This window comes from Falco cherrug, chromosome 7 (genome assembly GCF_023634085.1).
Source record: "Falco cherrug isolate bFalChe1 chromosome 7, bFalChe1.pri, whole genome shotgun sequence".
Lineage (NCBI taxonomy): Eukaryota > Metazoa > Chordata > Aves > Falconiformes > Falconidae > Falco > Falco cherrug.
In genome coordinates, this window is record NC_073703.1 from 45,089,291 (window position 1) to 45,110,001 (window position 20,711).

Sequence of the window (20,711 nt, forward strand, 5' to 3'; positions counted from 1 at the left end):
TTGTTCTAACACCTAAATATGATGATCCTCTGAAGATTTCAGATGATGTGGAGAAGCACCATGTAAGCATAAGCAGAGCAGACTCCATAGTTACTGCTGAGGGTATTCTAAGGGGGTACTCGACCTCCTATGTGCATGTCCCTGTGCCCATCAGGACACTCAGTCCTCCCAATGTCAGTGCAAACAGAGCCTACTGCAAAGTCCTGGCAGGGTGTCAGAAAGGACAATCCCTAAGTGAGAGGGATGCTGTGAAGATCCCGGCGCTGTCTGCACACGACATCAAGTCCTTTGGACAGCAAAAGCAGTCATGGTATGAGGCACAAAGGTCTTCAGCAGGCCCAAGACACCAATGTGACCACTACAAATCCCAAGAGGCATCCCTGGGTTCACAAGTGGTGCCATATAACCTCTCCTTTTTCTTTACAAAGTACGCAAGGACCTGCCATGTTTCTGCATGACATGCTAAATACTCCAGTGGCTTTACCATACTGCTCACAGAGAAGTAGAAAACACAAGAATATCTGAGCTGTCAGTCTCTAAAGTGGGGAAAAAACATCCAAATGGGGTTAAGCACAAATGAACCTGTGAATTCCCATCCTCAAGTATGCCACCTTTATCACTGCCCCTCTTGTAGTTATTAGTTAACAGCCACAGACTCTTATCTGTGTGGATCAGCCTCCAAAACAGAGCTTTAATTTTACATTTTACTGGCACATTTCCCAGATTGGGACATTCTTGCATGTGAAGCAGCTGTATAGGAATCCATCTCCTCCTCAGCACACAGCTCCTTCACTCAGTTTCTCACTGCCAGCCTTCTGGAGGTCATCCCCTCTTCTTTTAAGATCGATCTTGCATAGCTTGTACCACATTTTGAAGTACAGGCCCATGGTGAAAGACGGACTTGAATTCATACGCTTTTTCTATAGCTGCATATTATTAACAGAACTAGTAATCCAGAACAGTCAGCTACTGACGAGCTGAGAAGGGGGAATAAAGCAGCACATTCAAGGCTCTGAGCTCCCCTCCAAATAGCCACGAAAGACCCAAGCTGACTGTTTTTCCCGACATGAATTCCCTTACCAAGGTCCTCGGCCATGCCAACCATTTCAAGTCACTTTATGAAGTACCAGTTGGCTATGCAGCTCACGCTGGCAGCCAATGCAAACACTGAAACATCCCACAAAATAAGAGAGAGAACCAGTTTGCTCAGAGGACCACTGTCCACAGACATACTAACCCCATGCTCGACTGGGAAAACTGCTTTTGCCGCGACAGTTGCCACAACACTGGCTTAATTTCCCCCACTCCAAAGCATGACACTCCCATGGGTGAAGCTGTCCTCCATCTGCAGCAGAGCAGCATCCTGGCATGGTGAAGGCTGGTGGCAGGGCAAGACCTGACGACCTGCCTCCCTTGATGCAAGGCCAGGGCTCTTCTCTGACAACCACAGAGCAGTGCTGAATGCAGCCTGCACAGCTGGAGACAAGCTGGAGCAGTCACAAATTCAAACTTAGTAAAAATTACAGGGCATGGATGATGCAGGATTTGAGCAGCATGGGCTGCAACTAGGACTTGTTTAAATCATTGTCAATTACACCACTACAGTCGATAGCCATGAATTCACCAGAAGAGAAGTATGAAGCATTTTCTCTGAGTTTTGAATTCTGAAGACACTGAGGAAGGCCAGGACTACAAGAAAGACACCTGAAAGCACCACCGGTTTTGCTGCAGCTTTCTGAAGAAACTTGGAGCACAAGCTTCAAAATCACGAGACTTAAACCCATTTTACAGCAGGGCGGGCTGAGAGTTCCCAGTGGTTTCAAAGATTTGCTCAAGACCAGCAACTGACATGACAAACAGCACTGGGATGCCACAACACAAACTTCCTGGTGTCATTCTGCTTGCAGACAGGCTGGAGACTGGGAAATTCCTGTTTGCCAACCTGAAACTCCTCCTGTCACTTCAAATGGATGTGAGATGCGCTCACACTGTCACTCTTACATGGTTCATTGGCAAAACACGTCATCAAAACCTGCCATGATCTACTTCGTGACAGACACATTTCAGAGGGAGAAGAGGAAAAGGACATCTGAAATAATCCCTTAAAATTGTCTTGGTGGCCTCTAGTGAAGGTGGAAAATGCTGCTGACTTTACAGGATTTGACACAAAATTCCACATTATGATCAGTCAGGAGCGTTTGCCCTTTGTTGATCTTGGAGTAGGAAGCTAGTATGGATCAGCACAAGCCTCTGCAAACTGGGCATTATTTGGCACAACTTCTCTACGTTAAGTGTTGAGTAAGGACTCAACCCAGCAGGATGCTGACAACATAAAGCTCCCATAGAGCCTAAAAGCCTCTGAAACAGTACAGCATGCCACAGAGCCAAGGCAGCCACTTACTGCAGCTAAAAGAGTATGTGACTTGCATTTTTTAAATATATTAAAAATAATTCCCTTAAACTGGGAAGTTCTAATTTTTGCTGCATTTGGCTCCCTGCATTCATCTCAGATTCACAGTTTAAGGGTAGAAAGGAGAATTAGGTCAACCTGGCTGATCCCCTATATGTCACATGCCCTTACCTTTACCCTACAAACAGGAAAAAATCTCCATCTGAGCCTAGCAAGGGGAAGAGAAGCCAACACTTCAGAGTACATTTCAATTGTTAAATCCCCGTCACGGACAAAGAGTATGTGAACCTCTCGGTCTGGGCAGCAGTTCTTTCAAAGAGCCCTGCAATCCGGTGAGAAAGGCTGAAATACCCAGCATGTTGGGACACTGCTTTGAGCAAATGGAAAGAATTGCTTCCCAGGTTAATGGCTGTAACAAACCTCACCATCTTTGGTCAGGACTGCCAGCTGCACTTTTTGCCTTTGGCTTCTTCAACATAAATATATACCTACATTTGTAAAGTTAAAACAAACAGATAAAAAACCCTCATACTAAACCAACATGCTATTCCACCAACATTTTTCTCCCCAAGGATAGAATAAGAGTACAACCAACTGGCAGATGTAAGCCTTGTTCCTTTAAGACACTACTGAAAGGTCTTCCGAAAGCAATAGTGATAAGCACTGAATAAAAACACAGAGATAGCAAAGCCCTGGATATGCACCCATGCATTATTTTCCCACCTTTCCAACAATTTTCAACATCCTTCTATGTAACTCTTCTAGTCTTCGCTACATTACTTGAAGATGCTGGCACCAGAAAGCCATGCTGATGTAAGACTGAGTCTGAAGTAAATGTAAAGAGTTACAGGCACAAAGCTACCTCCTCACCCCTATTATTCATGACTTCTCCAGTTACGTGTCCAAATCATAGTTATCTTTCCCAGCTAGGCCCTGACACAGAAACTCCCCAGAGCTGCCTGCCCATTCTGATCCCCACATTCTCTCACACAGGACTGGTTGGGACACAACCCCCCTTTGCAGATCATGTTCGGGGCATGCCTTTCCAGGTTTATAACTCTCCATTTGTCTGCATGAAAATTATTTTGTTTCAATGGTTCCATTTACCAAACAAACTGTGTTACTTCGTTCCACCCTATGAATAGCTACAATTCACCAAACTTGTTTCATCTACACATTTGGCCAATGGTGAGTCATGCTTTCTTCTGCATCACTGAGTAAGCGTCAGGCAGAATTGGCTTCTCTCTTCCCCTCATTTGAAGGGAAGGGTCATCGAGTCTACTTCTTTGAAAACACAGTCTCCACATATCATGTTGCGGAGAGTCTTCTGTAAAATGATCGAGCTCTAGCTTAAAATAGCTGAATTATTTGCTCCCCGTGTCTAAGGCAGCAGTGCCAGAGCCTTGATCTTCTGACACTGAAAAAAACATTTTCTACGTTCATCTTGAAGTTAATCTACAAACAGTTGATTTATTAGCATGCTAATACTGTCCTTTAGCTTAGAGTATCCTTCATCCTCCTTACTGTTTATACTGACACTTCAGTTTATTTATTGGATGCTGACTCTATCAATCACTACCTTCACTTCCTAAGCCACTTGTATTTTATTGATATTCTTTGGCATTAGATATTAATTGGATTCTCATGCACTGAGTCAACTGCCTTATATACCTAAGTATATCATGTCTATGAATCTTTCTTTAAACCAACTGTAAGCATGTCAAAGAACAAAATCAGACCTGTTTGAGGAGTACAAGACACTCTGCATGACATCAAGTTTCAAACATGAATTACTTTTTATTTACCCAGGATTGGTGTCATGCTACCCAACCTATCATTTCCTGAGCCATCCACTTAGCAATTTTCAGAACCATCTCAAAACAATCACTCTTCCAGTCTCTTGGATTAGCTGTGATCCACCCAGATTGATTAAAAATGAACATCAGCAAGCTAGAGACCTCCTCCCGTTTACCCAGTACCCACTCTGCTTCAAGAGAACATGCTTTTTCCTAAGCAGAGCTGCCAGCAAGACTTCGCTTACCCACAGGACTCATGCTACGCAACTCCCACGTGGGTCCCTGGATACCTACTTATAGGGCTCAACTTTTGGATTATCAATTTTGCCTTTCCTTTCTGCTGGCCCAGATGGCAACCTCCATGGCAAACAAGCACACACAGCTCCACAAAGGTAAGTTATGTTTGGGTCTCAAAAAGTTAGGTTTTTCATCACACAGATAGTTCTATAGAAAGCAGAGATGTGAATTTACTTACTAAATGACCTGCTCTTACCCATGGGGAAACAAAAAGCTGCAGTGAGGAAGCACTTGGTAGGCACGCAGCAGGCAGGGTCACCACAGCACTCCTGCTCTTCTGCCGTGCTGAGAAAAAACACTGGAGTGCCTTTAATGTTTTATAAGGCACATGCAGGAAATCCAAGACTCCCCAGTTGAGTCCTGCCAGCCTCACCGTGTGCCCGGTGCCCTGCCACATAGCACTCAGCACCCACCTGTGCCCACCACCGCCGCCGCCCAGCTGCCCACCATGAGCTCATGTGCATCCAGAGGACCCCTGCACTTGTGTAGGCTGGCCAGCCTAAAAATTTCTGTGGGTGAGCAACACCAGTGATTCACGTACTTGAACGCTGACAGAGGTAAAAAGGGAAAGGGAAAGGAAGGTGTGGGGGTGGGTAGGAAGCAAACCCCAGACACTACTTTCTAAATAGCAGATGTGGCTATTCTGGCCAGCAAACCTCCACTTTAATTTCTAACCCACAGAAATGGGAAATGATTCATGAAAAATCAACAGGATAAAATTAGCTGGAAGGCAGAGAGATAATTCATACAACCAACCGTCATGGGCTGAAGTGCCAGCACTACCAGCGCTGCCTGGCATTTCAGCCTCCGGTGCCCTTCAGTGACTGGCACCCAGCCAGCAATCAGCTCCACAGATATTTCCTTAGTGTCTAAATTAGCCCCTCTAGAGAGCACATCCATCTTTTAACAAGACGGCCTTTCACTCAATGCTCTTCTAGAAGTTACAGCCTTTCCTTTTTTTAAAAAAAAAACCCAAAGATTACCTGCAGTACTCTTGTCTCCTTCCACTGGTGAATGTTAGTGGTGTCAGAGGACACAACAGGATGGACTGACAGGATGGACAGGCTTGCACACACATCTGTAATCCATGGCCAAGCTACACACAAAATTGAAACTGCCCCACCAAGTCAGAAAGCTCAGTGCATTTCACCAGAGCAACCTTCCCCTGCACAAAGCCAACAAAGCACTCAACAGAGACAACCAAGTGCTGGTCTGCCTTTATAAACATGGTGTTTTTTTCTAAGACTGACCTTAAATTTTATAACATAAAAAGCACAAACAACAAAACACAATTTTGCCCTTGATACAGCCACATGACAGAAAGTTTCTTACGCATACTTCCAAATCACAACCCAAAGCCCTTTATCCCAAAGGCAGATGAGAAATCCCCACCTCTTCAAAAGACCTCTGGACTCTGATTATTGAGCAGTGCCCCTTCCCACCACCCAACTCAAAGGCTTCAGGAATATAATGTCAAATTGTAAAGCCTCAGCAGCACCAATACCTCTAGGCAGGCAGTCTCAGCTGCATGCGGATCTCCATTCAATTGGGACTTGTGGGTACAGATCCAAAATGAAGATAAAATCCTGCTTCAGTACCATTTGTCCAGTTGGCATCTGTTCATTGCTGTTGAAGGATGGTACATAATGGTTCCTCGTAATTTTTCATTTTTGTAAATTTTTTTGGGGTATTTTTTGTTACAGTGGTTTCACTGTACTTGGGCTTCAGGACACTCAAGCAGCTTCTTTCTTCTTACTTGTTCAGTAAAAAGGGAAAGAATACTTGGGAGGGATATGAGATGGTAGGAGCAAATTGTATTTTCATTTGTTCCTAAAATTCTAATAAACTAGCTCAGTCCTTTAAAAGCACAAACACACACACCAGGCCGAACTAGAACAAATCAACTGTTCCACAAAATGCAGAGGAAGCAAAAAGAACAGCCATATTTATTTCTCCTCATTTGTACCCTCTTGCAGTCCATTATGGAGATAAGATCTCACAGTACAACAGGACATTATTCAGGGCTGGGAAATCTGTCTGCGGGTTAGGGGCTCATGTTACACACTTGGATGAGTGCTGGCTGAGCATGGGTCATACCGACCCCCTTTTCCTTGGGGCAGGCAGCAGTCCAGATACTCCTAATGTCAGATCTGCCAAGAAATCAGATATCCGTGTGCTGAATTCACCACCACCACCATTTGATCTGCACATTCCCTTCCATAAAGGGAGAGGGGTGTTCAGACCCTGTATATCCTAACACAGTGAACTACGAAAAAAATTTCCAGAAGAGGCCAAGCACTTCTGGCCCATTCCTTCAATCCCCACTCCTCAAGTGTGTCTTCTGCACAAAGGTATTGGGTTGCACAGAAATACCTGGTTCTCCTACCCTACGCACATTTTAAAAACACTTACTAGCAGAAGCATGGAAAGCCCAAGAACTCATGCGATTCTAGTCCAAAACCAAGGAGCACGTCACAGTGACTTCACGTATCCAGGTCACTGAGAGCCTACAGAAGTTCACCAGCTACCCTAAGAGAATTCAAAAGCAGCATTTCAACACCTGACTACAGAACGAGACCTAGCTAAAAAAAAACCCACCACCAAACCACCAACCAACAACCAGTTAAGTCTGTCAGACCTAAAGAGGATATGTTAGCATCTGATTTAGTTGGTGCTAGCTCTCAACACGTCTAGGACATACAGTAAGGGGATCCATCTTTCTGGAGGTACTGCCTTTGCAACAGCAATGCAGCGTTAGCTAGTAGGATTCTGCACTGAGGGTCACGTACCAGTGCACCTTCACTACATGATTTGGGAAAAATTTCTTAAGGAGCAAAGCAACGTACACATATACCATACATAAATTCTCTTCCCAATCACAAAGCGAAAAGAAATTCAGTAATTAAAAAGCTTCTGTTCTTCAAAAGCCAATTGATCTCACTTGAGCTCAAAAAAGATAGTCTGCATGCATAGGTGTGCACACATGACAACTCTAGAACATATTTTATTGTTCACAAAAGTATGTTCATGTGTCACCAGTATTGATTTTTTCTTCAGCAGTTTCCAAATGTTTTAATTTCCTCTGAAGGGATAAAAGGACTAGTCTCCACAAACTGGCATATTTAACATTCACATTAGCCTTTCCAAGTAAAAGGTCTCAAATTTAAAAAAAGCAGCAGACCACATGAAATATTCCAGCAGCCTCAGAGCAAAAGAAAAAAAAAACCCAAACAAACAAAAAGCACCAAACAACGAAAAAGGCTAAATTCCCTGATATACACAATGAGGAATTTAAGGTTTATCCAAATGAAGGGTGTGAAGAAGAACATGCTAGGGGTGGAAAGGTAACCTCAGTCAAACTTATGACATCTTTCAAGGAAGATGCTATGTACACTTATACTGCTCAGCTGTTCTGAGTCTGAAGTTGAAGGACCACATTTAACTCCACTCAGCATATTATGACACAGTTTGTATGATACAACTTCAAAATAAAACTTAATTGTACTGAAAAGGAATGTACTGGACAACATTTCATGTTTGTTATTAGCGTGGAAACAGCTGATGTCCCTGACCAACATTAGCTCCAATTACCGGCCCTCAACACTCTGAAACACCCTGAAGGGGTGTCTGCAGGGGACCAGATGAGCTGCGTGCCCACGGTGGCCTGATCCACACTCAGGAGCCTGGAACCAGTGTGCTGCAGTATGCAAGGATGACCTGGCTCAGGGACCAGCAAAGGATGCTCAGTGCATTGGCTCCCCACTGCACAAGGCACGAGCACCACCGGTTCTCAGGGCTAGCTAATTAAAGCAATTCTAGAGCTGCCACATGAGATAATCCCTCACATCACCTCCCATACACTTTCACCACTCTATCCTCATATGTCACCCCCAGTACTCATGGTCAAGCTTCCACTGGCAAAAGCCATCCACCAGCTGACGGCAGCACAGGCAGCCCTGCTGAGCCACCGGCAGTGCCAGCAGCAGCAGGGCTCGACACCCACATTGACTTTGGAACAGCAGCCCCTCCTCCAAGAGGAGTCACTACAGTTGAAGGAAAACTGGCCTTGGAAGAAAGCCTAAGTTTAAGGAGGAGAAAAGAAAGGGAGCAGAGAAACGAATCCATTTATCAGAGTGTGCTCAAATTGGACAACTTTGCTTATGATACCCTTCTGATGGGCCCCTTATTGATGGCTGTCCGTGACCAAGGGACTGCACTGAAGCGGTCTTCTGCAGTATGCATTACTGATCTCTCTCAGGAGGCTGCCAGTTTCTGCAGCTTAAACCTTAAATTATACATATAATGTTTTTACCTTCTGACTGCAGAGAAACAGTTCAGTCTGAAACGCCAGAGTACTACCTCCCTGCGCTGCAGAGAGAGGCCTTTGAACAGCTCCCAAGGATACAAGCCATCCACACAAACGGACCACTAAGCACAACAGCAAACCTTGAAGTGTCAATATTTTTAATTGCTTGACAGTCTCTCAGCAGAAACACAGGTTCTTGCATTTATGTGCAAAGTCTGGGATGGAAGGAGGAAAAACGCCATAGCACCACCCTCACTGAGTCTAGCCGAAGTCCAAAGCCTATACGGTGAGGACAGTGACTAGACCTTGGAAAACCCACATTGTAAACGTGATTCTAGATGCCAAGTCAAAATTTACCACATTCATTTCTGCTTTTTTTCCCTACTTGCTCTCAATCCTCCCGTCTTTTCTATTAGTGCCTATCACATAGCAGTTATTAAAAAAAAAAATTCTCTAGCATGGGATGCTTGTGTTGCCCTCTTCACCAGGTTTCTTCTCCACTGACCTTGGCTGCTCCCACCTTACAATGAAGCCACAGGACTGCCTTGCATTTTCCATCACTCTTTGTTTGACCTTTCACCTGCAAACTTCCGCCCTTTCTGAAGCAGTTTTCCCTCACCTTGTTTCTAAAGATGCCATGCAAGGTGACACAAACCTGCCTTTCAACTTGTCCTCTCTGCTTTTTCTTTAGGAGGTTAGACTTGCTACTGGAATCCACTTGCACAGGCAAGTTTAACTAGCAAGGATTCCTGAAAAGCAAGATTTCACTACGCAGCTTTAGAAGGACCACTGCTCTAGAGGCTTTATTTAAAAACACCTTCAGCAGCAGAGAAGAGGTCACAGAGAGAACAGAAAAGCCTGTGAAATTAAAGCCTTCTTTACTTCACTGTTGCAGAGGTCAGTGCAAGAGGATGCACCAGAACAGTCTGCAGCTGCACAGCTCTGGTCCAAGAAACTTCACCCTCTACCACAGGGCTTCAGGTAGAAGCGCTGTACAGAAGCGCTTGCGATGAAATACACCACAAGCATGACAGGGGGCAAGATGCCGAGTAGCAAAGCTAGCATCCCACGGCAGGGCTGCCCAGCGGCAGGCTGGGAGGACTGCTGCCCTTTGGCCAACCCTCCTCCACCAGCGATGCCTGTGTCTCAAGCAGCTCTCAACCCTGGAGCCCAAAGGACCTGTGCTCAGGTGAGAGCCCAAATCAGAGAACTCAATGCTGATGCAAGAAGATGCATCAAGAGTACCCAGATACATGTCCAAGTGACTCCAGATTTCTTAAAAGGCCACAAAACTGCAATCCAATCTGCGGAATAAAACCGATGTTTGCTTGCTTTGGCTTTCTTAGGAAAACCGGTTGTTCATGGTTTGAGGCCACACCTCAAATACTGCGTTCAGTTTAGGGGCCCTCACTTCAAGACACTGAGGTGCTGGAGTGTGTCCAGAGAAGGGCAAGGAAGCTGGTGACGGGTCTAGAGCACAAGCCTGATGAGGATTGGCTAAGGGAACTGGGATTGTTTTGCCTGGAGAAAAGGCAGCACAGGGGAGACCTTTTGGCACAGGGGAGACCATATCGCTCTCTACAGCTCCCTGACAGGAGGCTGTAGGCAGATGGGGGCAGGTCTCTTCTCCCAGATAAGAAGTGACAGGACAAGAGGAAACGGCCTCAAGTCGCACCACAGGAGGATGAGACTGGTTATTAGGAAAACATTTTTCACTGAAAGGGTGGTCAAGCATTGGAACAGGCTGCCCAGGGCGGTAGTAGAATCACCCTCTCTGGAAGTGTTAAAAAACCACATAGATGTGGTACTTAGGGACATGGTTTAGTGGCGGACTTGGCAGTCCTAGGTTAATGGTTGGACTTGATGATCTGAAAGGTCTTTTCCAACCTAAACTATTCTATGATTCACAGGTCTCAGAAACACATTCACAGTGCAAAGTAGGCATCAAAAGTTCCCACCTGTACTCATGCCACTGGGAACAAGACTTATTGCTTCTTACATCTACCTGGCCTCGTATCTTCAGATCAAGTTTTAGCAGGTTATTTCTTCCTTCTGAGGGTCCCCCAGTCAATCTACGGTATTACTATTTGATTGTCAAACACACAAAAAAAAAACCCCCAACAACGTATTTTGTCTTTGGGACTATGCTTAGTTTTTCCATGTAAATTTTCATACACAAGCCAACAACACTGGATTGGCAATAACAATTTTAAATATGCTACTCCAAAATGTCATGAACATTAGGCAGTATTTTAAGAGCTCTGGAAATGGTTAGTAGCATATATAGCCAAACCAGCAAGAGAGAGGCCCTGCTAACAGCAACATTAAGAACAGAAATGTAAAAGCACATACTTCTCTTGCATAAAAGGACACAGGGAAAGGGGAGGACATGACTCAAAAACCCACGACTTTGCTTGGGAATTAACCCACATGAGACAGAAGTTACAAAAGGAAAAAAGAATATTAAAAAAAGATATCAGAAGGATAAAGCATACATGGTACTCCTTATTAAAAAACCAAAGACCTCTCTTGCCTGGACTTGTCGTTTTTCTCCTCAATATACATACTTTACTCTGATTCCTGACTCAGGGCAGCACCTTCCACTCACTGCAATACTTGTGGCCCCCCGATTGCAAAGATCCTGCATCAGAGCAGCCCTCCCGCTTCAGGGTCCTCTTGCAGTGTTCATGGACACACAACCTTACCCACGTCCTACACACTTCGAGCAGGTCCATTGCTTTCCAGCAAGAAATATGAGCGAACAACCTGCCCCCACACCATCCCAGTAAGACTGACTGACCTTGCCTCAATACATCAAAAGTAAGGTTTCAGACAAATCTTTGCTTTTGTCCTCATTATTTAATATCAGGTATTACCCTCACAATAATCCTCCCCCTTAAATTGTCAAAAAAGCGGAAGTAACTGCTACCAGCAATCAGTAAGGCTCACAGTGACAGAGTCCCCCATAAACTGCCACAGAAAGCACGGTGCTGCATGCATGGTCCACAAAGATGCTAGAGGAGCAACAGGCTGCTCTGCTGAAACCAGCAAGTTCCGCACTAAAGCCAGCACTGAGCTGGGAGCTGCAGGTCCTCCCTCACGTCCCACGGACAGCCAGAAGGAGCAGCAGCTTTTGACACAACTCCCAGGCAGGAGGGAACAGCAGCTTCCCCTGGTCCTGCTGCTCCGCAGTGCAATGGGATCAGTCAACTCAGCATGTAGCCAAGAGCCAGGACAACCTTCAGCATCTCCTGCAGTGACCTTGAACCCTCCTGGGTGAGTGGTTCAGCTAACCAGCCTTTCCTCTGCTAGCACAGTCCTTCCGCCGCTACGCCAACAGCCCCCACACTTGAACCCTTTGCAGACTGCACGTGATTCAAGAGCCCTGCGTCGCTCAGCCCCGTGCTAAACTATTATTTCTAGAGCAGAAGCACCTTTGGTCGAAGCACCCCTTGCAAGAAGCAAGCGCACATCACCTGAATACTTTCTGATTGCAACTTGCACTTGAAAACAAAAAACACACTGTCCCCATCAGGGATGCACAGCTATCTGTTGTGGGGTTTATACACAATACATTAGAAAGTTAAAAGAGTCATTTCCCTTTCCACCTCCATTGCTTATAACCTCGGTGATTGCACAAACAGAAACTTGGGGAACAAGAAGCCCAACCCAGGCATCGTGCTCAAGCTTTGCCAGTCTCATGGGGAACACACCTTGCTGGCAGCACCGGATCCAGGGGGCTGCTGGATATTTGGGGCGAGGGCTCCTTCGCTGCTCAACAAAATGCCACACACACCTGCAGCGCTGGAAAACAGCCCTTTCTTACGGTCAGGTCAGTATTTTTTTTTAAGCTGGTTCTGCCAGTTCTCCTCCCATTAAGGAGAAGCATTAATCACTGGAAAAAGAGGAAGCAACAGGGAGCCAACAGTTTTGCCCACAGGCCAACTTTTTTTTTTTCAGTGATCTGAAACGGGACGCTAGAGGCATCTTCCTTTTCCCTTTGGAATACACCAAGGGATACAGGAACGAGGTTTTAAAAATATAATCTATATCTATAAAACTCACGCTGTTCTGGAGCGTTTGCAAAGAATCCAGAAAGATTCAAGAACTTAAAAAAAAACAACACCAAAACATTCGGAATGAAGGCAAAAGAAATGTGCATTTGGTGAAGTTTTTCCACGCGAGTCAACAAAGTACGCTGGCCCCGCGGCGCACGGGCAACTCATCCGCTGCACTCTGCGGCGGACCCGGGAGGCGCCACAGGCACGGTGCCTGCAAGCCGGGTGCAGCTGCCGCGGGGCTCCCGCCGCCCCCCGCTCCGCTCCGCCGGGGAGCCCCGCGGCGATGTGCCCGTGCCCGTGTCCCGGCCCCGCCGCAGAAGCGCCGCGACCCGCCGGTACCGCATCCCGCGGGCTCCCGCCGCCGCCGCCCCCGGGGAGCGCCCCGCGCCGCCCCGCCCCCGCGTTCCAATGTGGCGCGCGCCCGCCCGCCCCCGCCGCCGATTGGCCGCCGGCCGCGTCACTCGCCGGCCACGCTAACGGCCGCGGCGGGGGGGGCACGACGAGGGGAAGGGCGGCCACAGCCGCGGCGCGGGCGGGAGCGGCGCGGCGGGGAGCGGCGGGGCCGGGCCGAGCCGAGCCGAGCCGAGCCCGGCGCCGCCCGCCCCGTAGGGGAAAGCGGGGAGGGGGGGGGCCGCTACCTGTGCCCGCGGGTCGTCGCCGCCGCCGCCCCGCCCGCTGCCGGCACCCCTCAGCCGGACCTCCCCCCGCGCCGCGTCCGCCTGGCTGGGCCGTGTCCCCCCCTCCCTGCGCTCCGCAGCCATTTTCGTGGCCACCTTGGCTACCAGCGGGGCTGACTCACCTCGGCGCTGCGGGCGCGGGGGGCCCGCCTCGGCGTCGGGGGCCCCACTCCGCCCGGGGAGCGGGGAGGGGAGAGCCCGGCTGGCTGCGCCCTCCCTCCCCGCCGGCCCCGCTGGCTAGTCCCAGGCGAGGACGGGTCCCGGGGCCGGGCCGGGCTCGGCGGAGGCGGCGGCGGCTCCCTCCCTCCCGGCCGTGACCACCATCTTATTAGCACAGGAAATGACATGGAGAACGGAAGAGAGGGGCGTTCGGGGGCCGAGCCCGGGGACCCCCCGAACCGGGGGGAGGCGCCGCCGGCCCGCCCGGCCCGGCCCGGCCCGCCAGGGCTCTCCCGGGGCCGCGGCACTCCTGCCTGCCCTGCAAATACCCGAGGTAGAAAGAGAGGAGGCGGGGGAAAAATAATAAAAAGCAAAGCCAAAAAGCCGCACAAAGCAGGGGGGGGCAGAAAAAAGCCAGAAGGAGCCGAGCGAACCCAAACCGCCCCCGGTTCCCACCTCCTGCTCCGGAGTCTGCGAGTTCCGCGCGGAGCCGGCGGCGATCTGCGGCCGGGCAGGGGCTCGCGGGGGGGGGGGGCGGCTCTTAAGGACAAAAACCGCCCGGGATGCCCTCGGCCATAGCGCGGGGGGAGCCGGCGGCCGGAGGGGCTCGGCCCCGCGGAGCCGCTGGGCTCCCCACGGGCGCTGGCGCGGCCACCACCTGCCGCCGCCCGACAGCCGCCGCGGCGCCCCGCGGAGAGGGACCCGGCCGCACCCTCGGGGCCGCCCGCCTGTGGGGGACGGCGGAGAGCCGTGCCCCCCGGCCGGGGACGTGCCCCGGGGCTCCTTCACCGGCCGAGGCCACCGCCTGAGTGGCCCCGGGGCGGGCCCCTCTCCCGGCGGCGGGACCGCCGGTGCGCGCCTCCCGCCGCCCGTGTGCAGCCCCATGCCCTTCTGCGAGCAGAAAGTGAATGTGGAGGCGCGGTGTTTCCCTGGCTCTCCGGGCTCGATCGTATTTCAGATTACCCCCTAAAAAAGCAACCCACCCAGCAGCGACCAGAACAACAACAACAAACCCTACCCTCGAGCGCTGTGCAGAAATTACGGGAGACATGACGGATGGCAAAAAGTAGGCATAATTTAATAAACGGGGGAAGCATGTCTCACCAATAAAACAAATTCTAAATAAAACCATCTGCAAGCATTAAATTTGAAACAATGCAAACTGTTCAGCTGCTTTGCCAAAAGAGGCACAGCAGGGGGTAAAGAGAGGGATGGATAAATGGCCATAATTTTCCAGTTCCTTTAGTTGACAATGGGCTTGTATGCAAACAGGGCTGCAGTGACAATGTGCATGCTTGGACACTTGGAACACTTCCCTTCTTCTGTGGCCCTAGAAATACCCTTTTCTGCAGCCCAAAGAAATACAATTCTTTCCTAATACCCTCCACCCTGAGGTGCCTGCTATAAAAGAAAAATTGGCGAGGACACCAGTGAAAAAGGATGCAGCCCAAGCAAAACTGAGGCCCGCTTCTCCCATCCTTGAGCTGCTTCTGCCATCCTTGAGCTGCTTCTGCTGCCGTCACTGAGAGCTGGGGGGGGGGGGGGGGCAGTACTTCAGGATCAGGTCTCGATGCATCACTTAAGTCAGCAAAAGATAATTTGTCTGGCAAAACAACGAGGAAGCTAATCAACTCGAGTTCAAAACAAGCTTGCTTTGCAAAGGCAGCCAGTGTGGCACCAATGATTATTCGGAAGTTCAAATGAGTACCATTCCCCAGATCCCAGCTGTTTTGTGCTTTTTGTTCCCCATTTCTAATCTCTGGGGAGAGGATTCCTACTCAGAGTGTAAGCATGCTGTGTAATTTTACCCCTTCCAGTAACTGCAGAGATAGATGGACTTTGAGGCACTTGCACTTGCCTGGGAAAGACATACCATAAGCTGTCAGCACCTTCAGACTCCTCAGAAATATTAGAGATCCTAATAGAGCTGCCCTACTTTGCAGTTTCTGTCTGTGTGCTGAAATGTGTGAGAACACTGAACTGGCAGCAAGTACAACAATGGGCTTGTAAGTATGATTGATGAATGAACCAAGAGAAAAAATAGTAATTAAAAAAACAATAAAAATCATGGAAGTAACACAAATGCACAGTGATTGCCGTGCTAATTTGGAGTAATAGTTTTGTTGTAGCTGTTGTAGTCTAAGGTTGTAAGAGCAGGCTCAAAGGGAGGCATAAAGCTTTTATTTATAAAAAAATTAAATATGTAAGTGCAATATAAATAACAGCTATTATGTCTTCTTGCAGTCACAGGCATGCTAATTTATCGTGAGGGAGTTGCCTTGTCTTAATGTGTGCCTGCTATCTCTATACATTTAATAGTCAGGTGTATGTTTGTGTGGCAAGATTTTGGTACCGGGGGGCGGGGGGGGGGGGGGGCAGGCTTCAACGGGGGCTTCTGTGAGAAGTTGCTGGAAGCTTCCCCCATGTCCAATAGATCAAATACCAGCTGGCCCCAAGACAGACCCGCCACTGGCCGAGGCCGAGCTCATCGGTGACAGTGGCAGCACCTCTGGGAAAATGTATTTAAGGAGGGGGAAAAAACCCTGCACAACGGCAATTGCAGCAGGAGAGAGGAGTGAGAATATGTGAGAGCAACAGGTCTACAGAGACCCGGGTCAATGCAGGAGGAGGGCAGGAGGCGCTCCAGGCACCAGAGCAGATTCCCCTGCAGCCCACGGCGAAGCCCACGGTGAGACAGGCTGTGCCCTCAGCAGCCCACGGAGGGTAATGGTGGAGCAGGTCTCCCCCTGCAGCCCCTGGAGGACCCCACACCAGAGCAGGTGGGTGCCCAAAGGAGGCTGTGACCCCTTGGGAAGCCCATGCTGGAGCAGGCTCCTGGCAGGACCTGTGGCCCCATGGAGAGGAGCCCAGGCTGGGGCAGGTTTGCTGGCCGGGCTTGTGACCCCATGGGGGACCCAGGCTGGGGCAGCCTGTGCCTGAGGGGCTGTGCCCCATGGGAGGGACCCACACTTGAGCAGTTCGTGAAGAACTGAAGCCTGTGGGGAGAACTCATGTTGGAGAAGTTCATGGAGAACTGTCCCTGTGGGAGGGACCCTGTGCTGGAGCAGGGGAAGAGTGTGAGGAGTCCTCTCCCTGAGGGGGAAGGAGCAGCAGAGACCCCAACCCCCATTCCCCATCCCCCTGTGCCACTGTCGGGGAGAAGGTAGAGAATTCATGAGTGAAGTTGAGCCTAGGAAGAAGGGAGGGGTGGGGTAAGGTGTTTTAAGATTTGCTTTTTATTTCTCATTATCCTACTCTGATTTGATTGGTAACAATTTCCCCAAGTCAAATCTGCTTTCCCCACTTCGGTAATTGCCGAGTGATCTCTGCCTGTCCTTATCTCGACCCACCAGCCTTTCATTATGTTTTCTCTCCCCTGTCCAGCTGAGGAGGGGAGCGATAGAGCGGCTGTGGTGGTGCCTGGCATCCAGCCAGGGTCACGCCACCACATCAGGCAATGAAATCCCCGTGAAGAAGATTTTGTCTTTTCTGTCTAGAAGCCATTTACAGAAGGAACACAGTGCAAATTTGCACTCTCCCTTTGCAAAATCTTACCTTTGGGGCTTGGAAAGGCTCCCCCTTCCTCAGCAAATCTCCTCTTCACTTATTAAGAAGACTTAGGTTGTATTTTTTTATAATGAGTGCTTCAGCTCCATCACCACAGCAATTCCCCTCTGTCTCCTGGGCTCTTGGGAAAAACTTTACAAACGGCAGCATCAGTTAGGAATGAGGTAATTAGGTGCCAGCTTTCTGGTGTTAGACTGTTAAATCTGTTCCTGCATGAAATGCTTGATATTCTCCTGGAGATGCAAAAGGGTTCTTCTACTGATGCTGAGTTTTTAGTCAATGGTATAAAAAATAATGCGCACAAAAGTGTGTAAACCAGAATCCAGCTTGTCAACAACTACCCTTAAAAGGTCTTCAGAGCTCAAGATGCTGGGAGTCAGGCGGTACCTCCATCAGCTGCAAAGCCTGGATGTATTTTGCACGAGCAAGTCTTTCCCTAAAAATGCTGGGTGGCTCAGACAGAACACTGCAAATAGGGGGTGAAGTCAGGAAGTGTGGGGGGGGTGGGCTGCGTGCCCTGAGGATGCCTGGTTGTTTTCAACAAGGTGCCCAAGGAAAGGTAGAAAAGCATTCGGGTTCTTCTGCAAGTCACTGTGCATGGCAGCTGTCATGTTACTGAATATTCTCTCGTTTAAGATTTCAACATCCTACATAACTACATCAGTACCAAGAGGCTGGTGTCTGCTTCCCAGGCTTTGAGGAATGAGTTGCGTGGGGCAGACTGCCTTTTCCTCCAGGAAAGGTTGCTCAGTTGCAAGCAGAAAGGAAAGTCCTACTGCCATTACCCAAACAACACCTTTCCTGCACAGGGAAAAGATTCAAATCTGCAGGTTCACTGTGCTGATGCTCTCAATCAGTGTGTACTTAGCTGGCTTTAACAGGCTGTTAACCAGTTTTTAGTGTTAAAAACACTGGTAAGAAGCCACACCAAAATCAGGGACACTTCTCTTCCACGCTGATATGTTGTTGGATGGTGAATTGGAATACAGATTTTTCCCTGTGAGAATCTGAAAATGTCCCACAAAAGAAAAAGGAAATTACATGACTGAGAAGGAAACTCAGCCAGAAACCTATAGTCACAAATGGCTGTGGCAGGGTGGGACAGGCCCTGAAAGAGGCATGGGGGAAGAACTCTTTGAAGAGAATGTAACTGTGCAGAGCTGCAGCTTGTGTTTGTTTTTGCTGTACAATAGAAGTGGCGATGACCTTGACCCAACAGTGCTGTGTCTTTTTCCTCATCATGCTATCTGAGTCTTTCACCGTTACCAGTAGAACAATATGAATGCTTTAGCAATGCAGTGCTCTCCATGAATTTTATGGATGTCACTGGATTAAGCCTGATGGACCGCCCTCTAAGGAGGCAGATAAACATTGCTGAGTTCAGCTGGAAAGCAAGAAACTTCTGGGTGCAACTTTCTCCCCCTTCCTCTCTCCTCTGCACCCTGGCAGTTGTGCCACTGTCTGCTGAGCCCACCTTGAGAGCTAACCTGAGCCTGCTCATCCCCTGGCCAAGGCAGCTCTGATGCTAACAAGAGTGGAGGGAGAGGCACTGTTAGGGACAGTGGGGAGGGTGAGATGGTCCTGCCTGAGGTTTAGATCAGTGTACAGAGCCAGGGAGCCCTCCCTGGGAATGCTGTAGAAGTATATGGGAATTTGAGGGTATAGTTTGATGATAAAAGATGCTGAGATGCAGCAGGTAGGTAGAGCCACTTTAGCAGGCACAGTCCCTTAGGCTAGTACTGCTGCCCTCTCTGAGCTGGCTGGCTAACCCAGCAAAGAATTAGCCAGGCAATAGCCAGTACCAGCAAAAGGCGGTGGTGGGACCGTGCTGTTGGGGGGCACAGAGGAAAGCCTAACCACTCCCATGGCAACAACGAGCCACTGGGTCAGCCTCTGCATCTTGCGCCTCCAAGATAGTGCTGGCTTTAGGGTTTCCTGCTCTGCGGTGGATGCTGCCATGGCTGCCCAGCCCCAGCCACGGTGACAAGGCTGCGTGCAGGCCATGAACTGGAGCAGAGAGCTGAACTGAGTTAAAAATAATCCACCAAAAAAAGAAGAAAGCTGCTTAGTTATCATAGTATTAGTGCATGCATGTGGATTGCCTTTTACCCAGATCGGCGCCCGTGTCTCGGGCTGTGGGGATGGCAGCAGGAATGAGCACTCAAGCCATGAGCCAGAAACTCAGAGATTAGATCACCTGCCCAAGACCAGTCCTGAAATCTTTTGGACTAGAGGAAGCACATACAAATAGTGCCTTTTTCAAACACTGGGGTTTGAGAATTTGCACTGGTATGTTTTTGATGAATAATCAGAACTCCTTTTGCATATGAAATGGCCTCTCTGTAGCTGGCCCAAGGACTGGAAAGCGAGGAATGTCTCTGCTCACAAGCACTTCAAAATTCAGTGGTTTTTTTCTAGGCATCCGTCACATGTTTTGGCAGTCCATAGGAATGTGCACTTCTGTATATCACAAGCAGCTACCCTGCCTTGAGCCAAATAACTTGTGTTTAACTATAAAGCTGGCTTTAAGAAAGACACTGAGTTCTGATCTGATGAAATAGAGAGATAAAGAATTTATCTTTCCCTTTGTCCTCACCCTCCTCATTATGAACATGGGCTTGGATTCTCTGTATTGAGGGGATACAATTCTCTGGATTTGGCTGCATTCACCTTCTAGCCACTAGTTCTTTTTATGCTTTTCTTTATACTTTGATACATTCTTGATACTTTGATACATTTTTGATATTTTCTTCTTGGGTGCTATGCTGTAGTCTAGTCAACTCAAAATATTTCTTTCTGGATAAGGTAACAAATTGATCTCTTTAAACCTCTCAAGACATTTTTGTCAGTCCTGGCATTTTTTTCCTGGTTTTCCTGTGAACCCTTGCTCAGTTTTTCAACATCCCTTTTAAAATATGGTTGCCTGAACTGCCCCTGGCAATCTAGGGTCCACCTAACCAAAAATACACACAGATATGTACAGATGTCTCCTTTACAGCTATGCTTTCAGGATCACCTTAGTATTTCTTCGTGTCATGACACTGCAAGTTCCCCATGAACTGTTACCCTTTCCAGAGCTGCTGTTACCCGGGAGATGTTTTGTCACTCCGTGGGAATGGCCTGTGCCTGCACCGCCGTGCATGGCACTGCCCGCAAAACCCCTGTCTGGGAATGGGCCCGTGCCTGTGACATCAAGCACTCTCAGATCAGATAGTGCAACACCTCCTCTTCCCTAGTTTGCTAATCTTGATGTCACCTGTGATTTTTATCAGCAGTAATTTTATATTTAACTTTCTGGTCACTGATTAAAATACAGAAAGTCTTGCCACATCACTGTCTTTGTTTGCTGGGGATTCTCCATGGACAATTTAGATTTGAGATCTGAAAGGACCCAGTTCTTAATCTAGTTAAAGGGTGTGTTATTAAAATGAACGATGC

At 48.6% G+C, this 20,711-nt stretch overlaps 1 protein-coding gene across 6 annotated transcripts in view; it reads right to left on the reverse strand.

Annotated features, from left to right (window-relative positions):
• PRDM11 (PR/SET domain 11) overlaps window positions 1–14,728 on the reverse strand; it is a 52,323-nt gene extending 37,595 nt beyond the window's left edge. For 2 of the 6 annotated variants that reach the window (XR_008733078.1, XM_055715447.1), the window contains exon 1: window positions 14,163–14,728. Coding sequence is in view for 3 of the 6 variants with exons in the window: in XM_055715447.1 (XP_055571422.1) it covers window positions 14,163–14,591 (429 nt within the window). In the remaining 3 variants the exon portion in view is untranslated. The other 4 variants (XM_055715449.1, XM_055715448.1, XM_055715450.1 and 1 more) reach the window with 4 other exon arrangements.
• Between the last annotated feature and the right edge of the window lie 5,983 nt (window positions 14,729–20,711).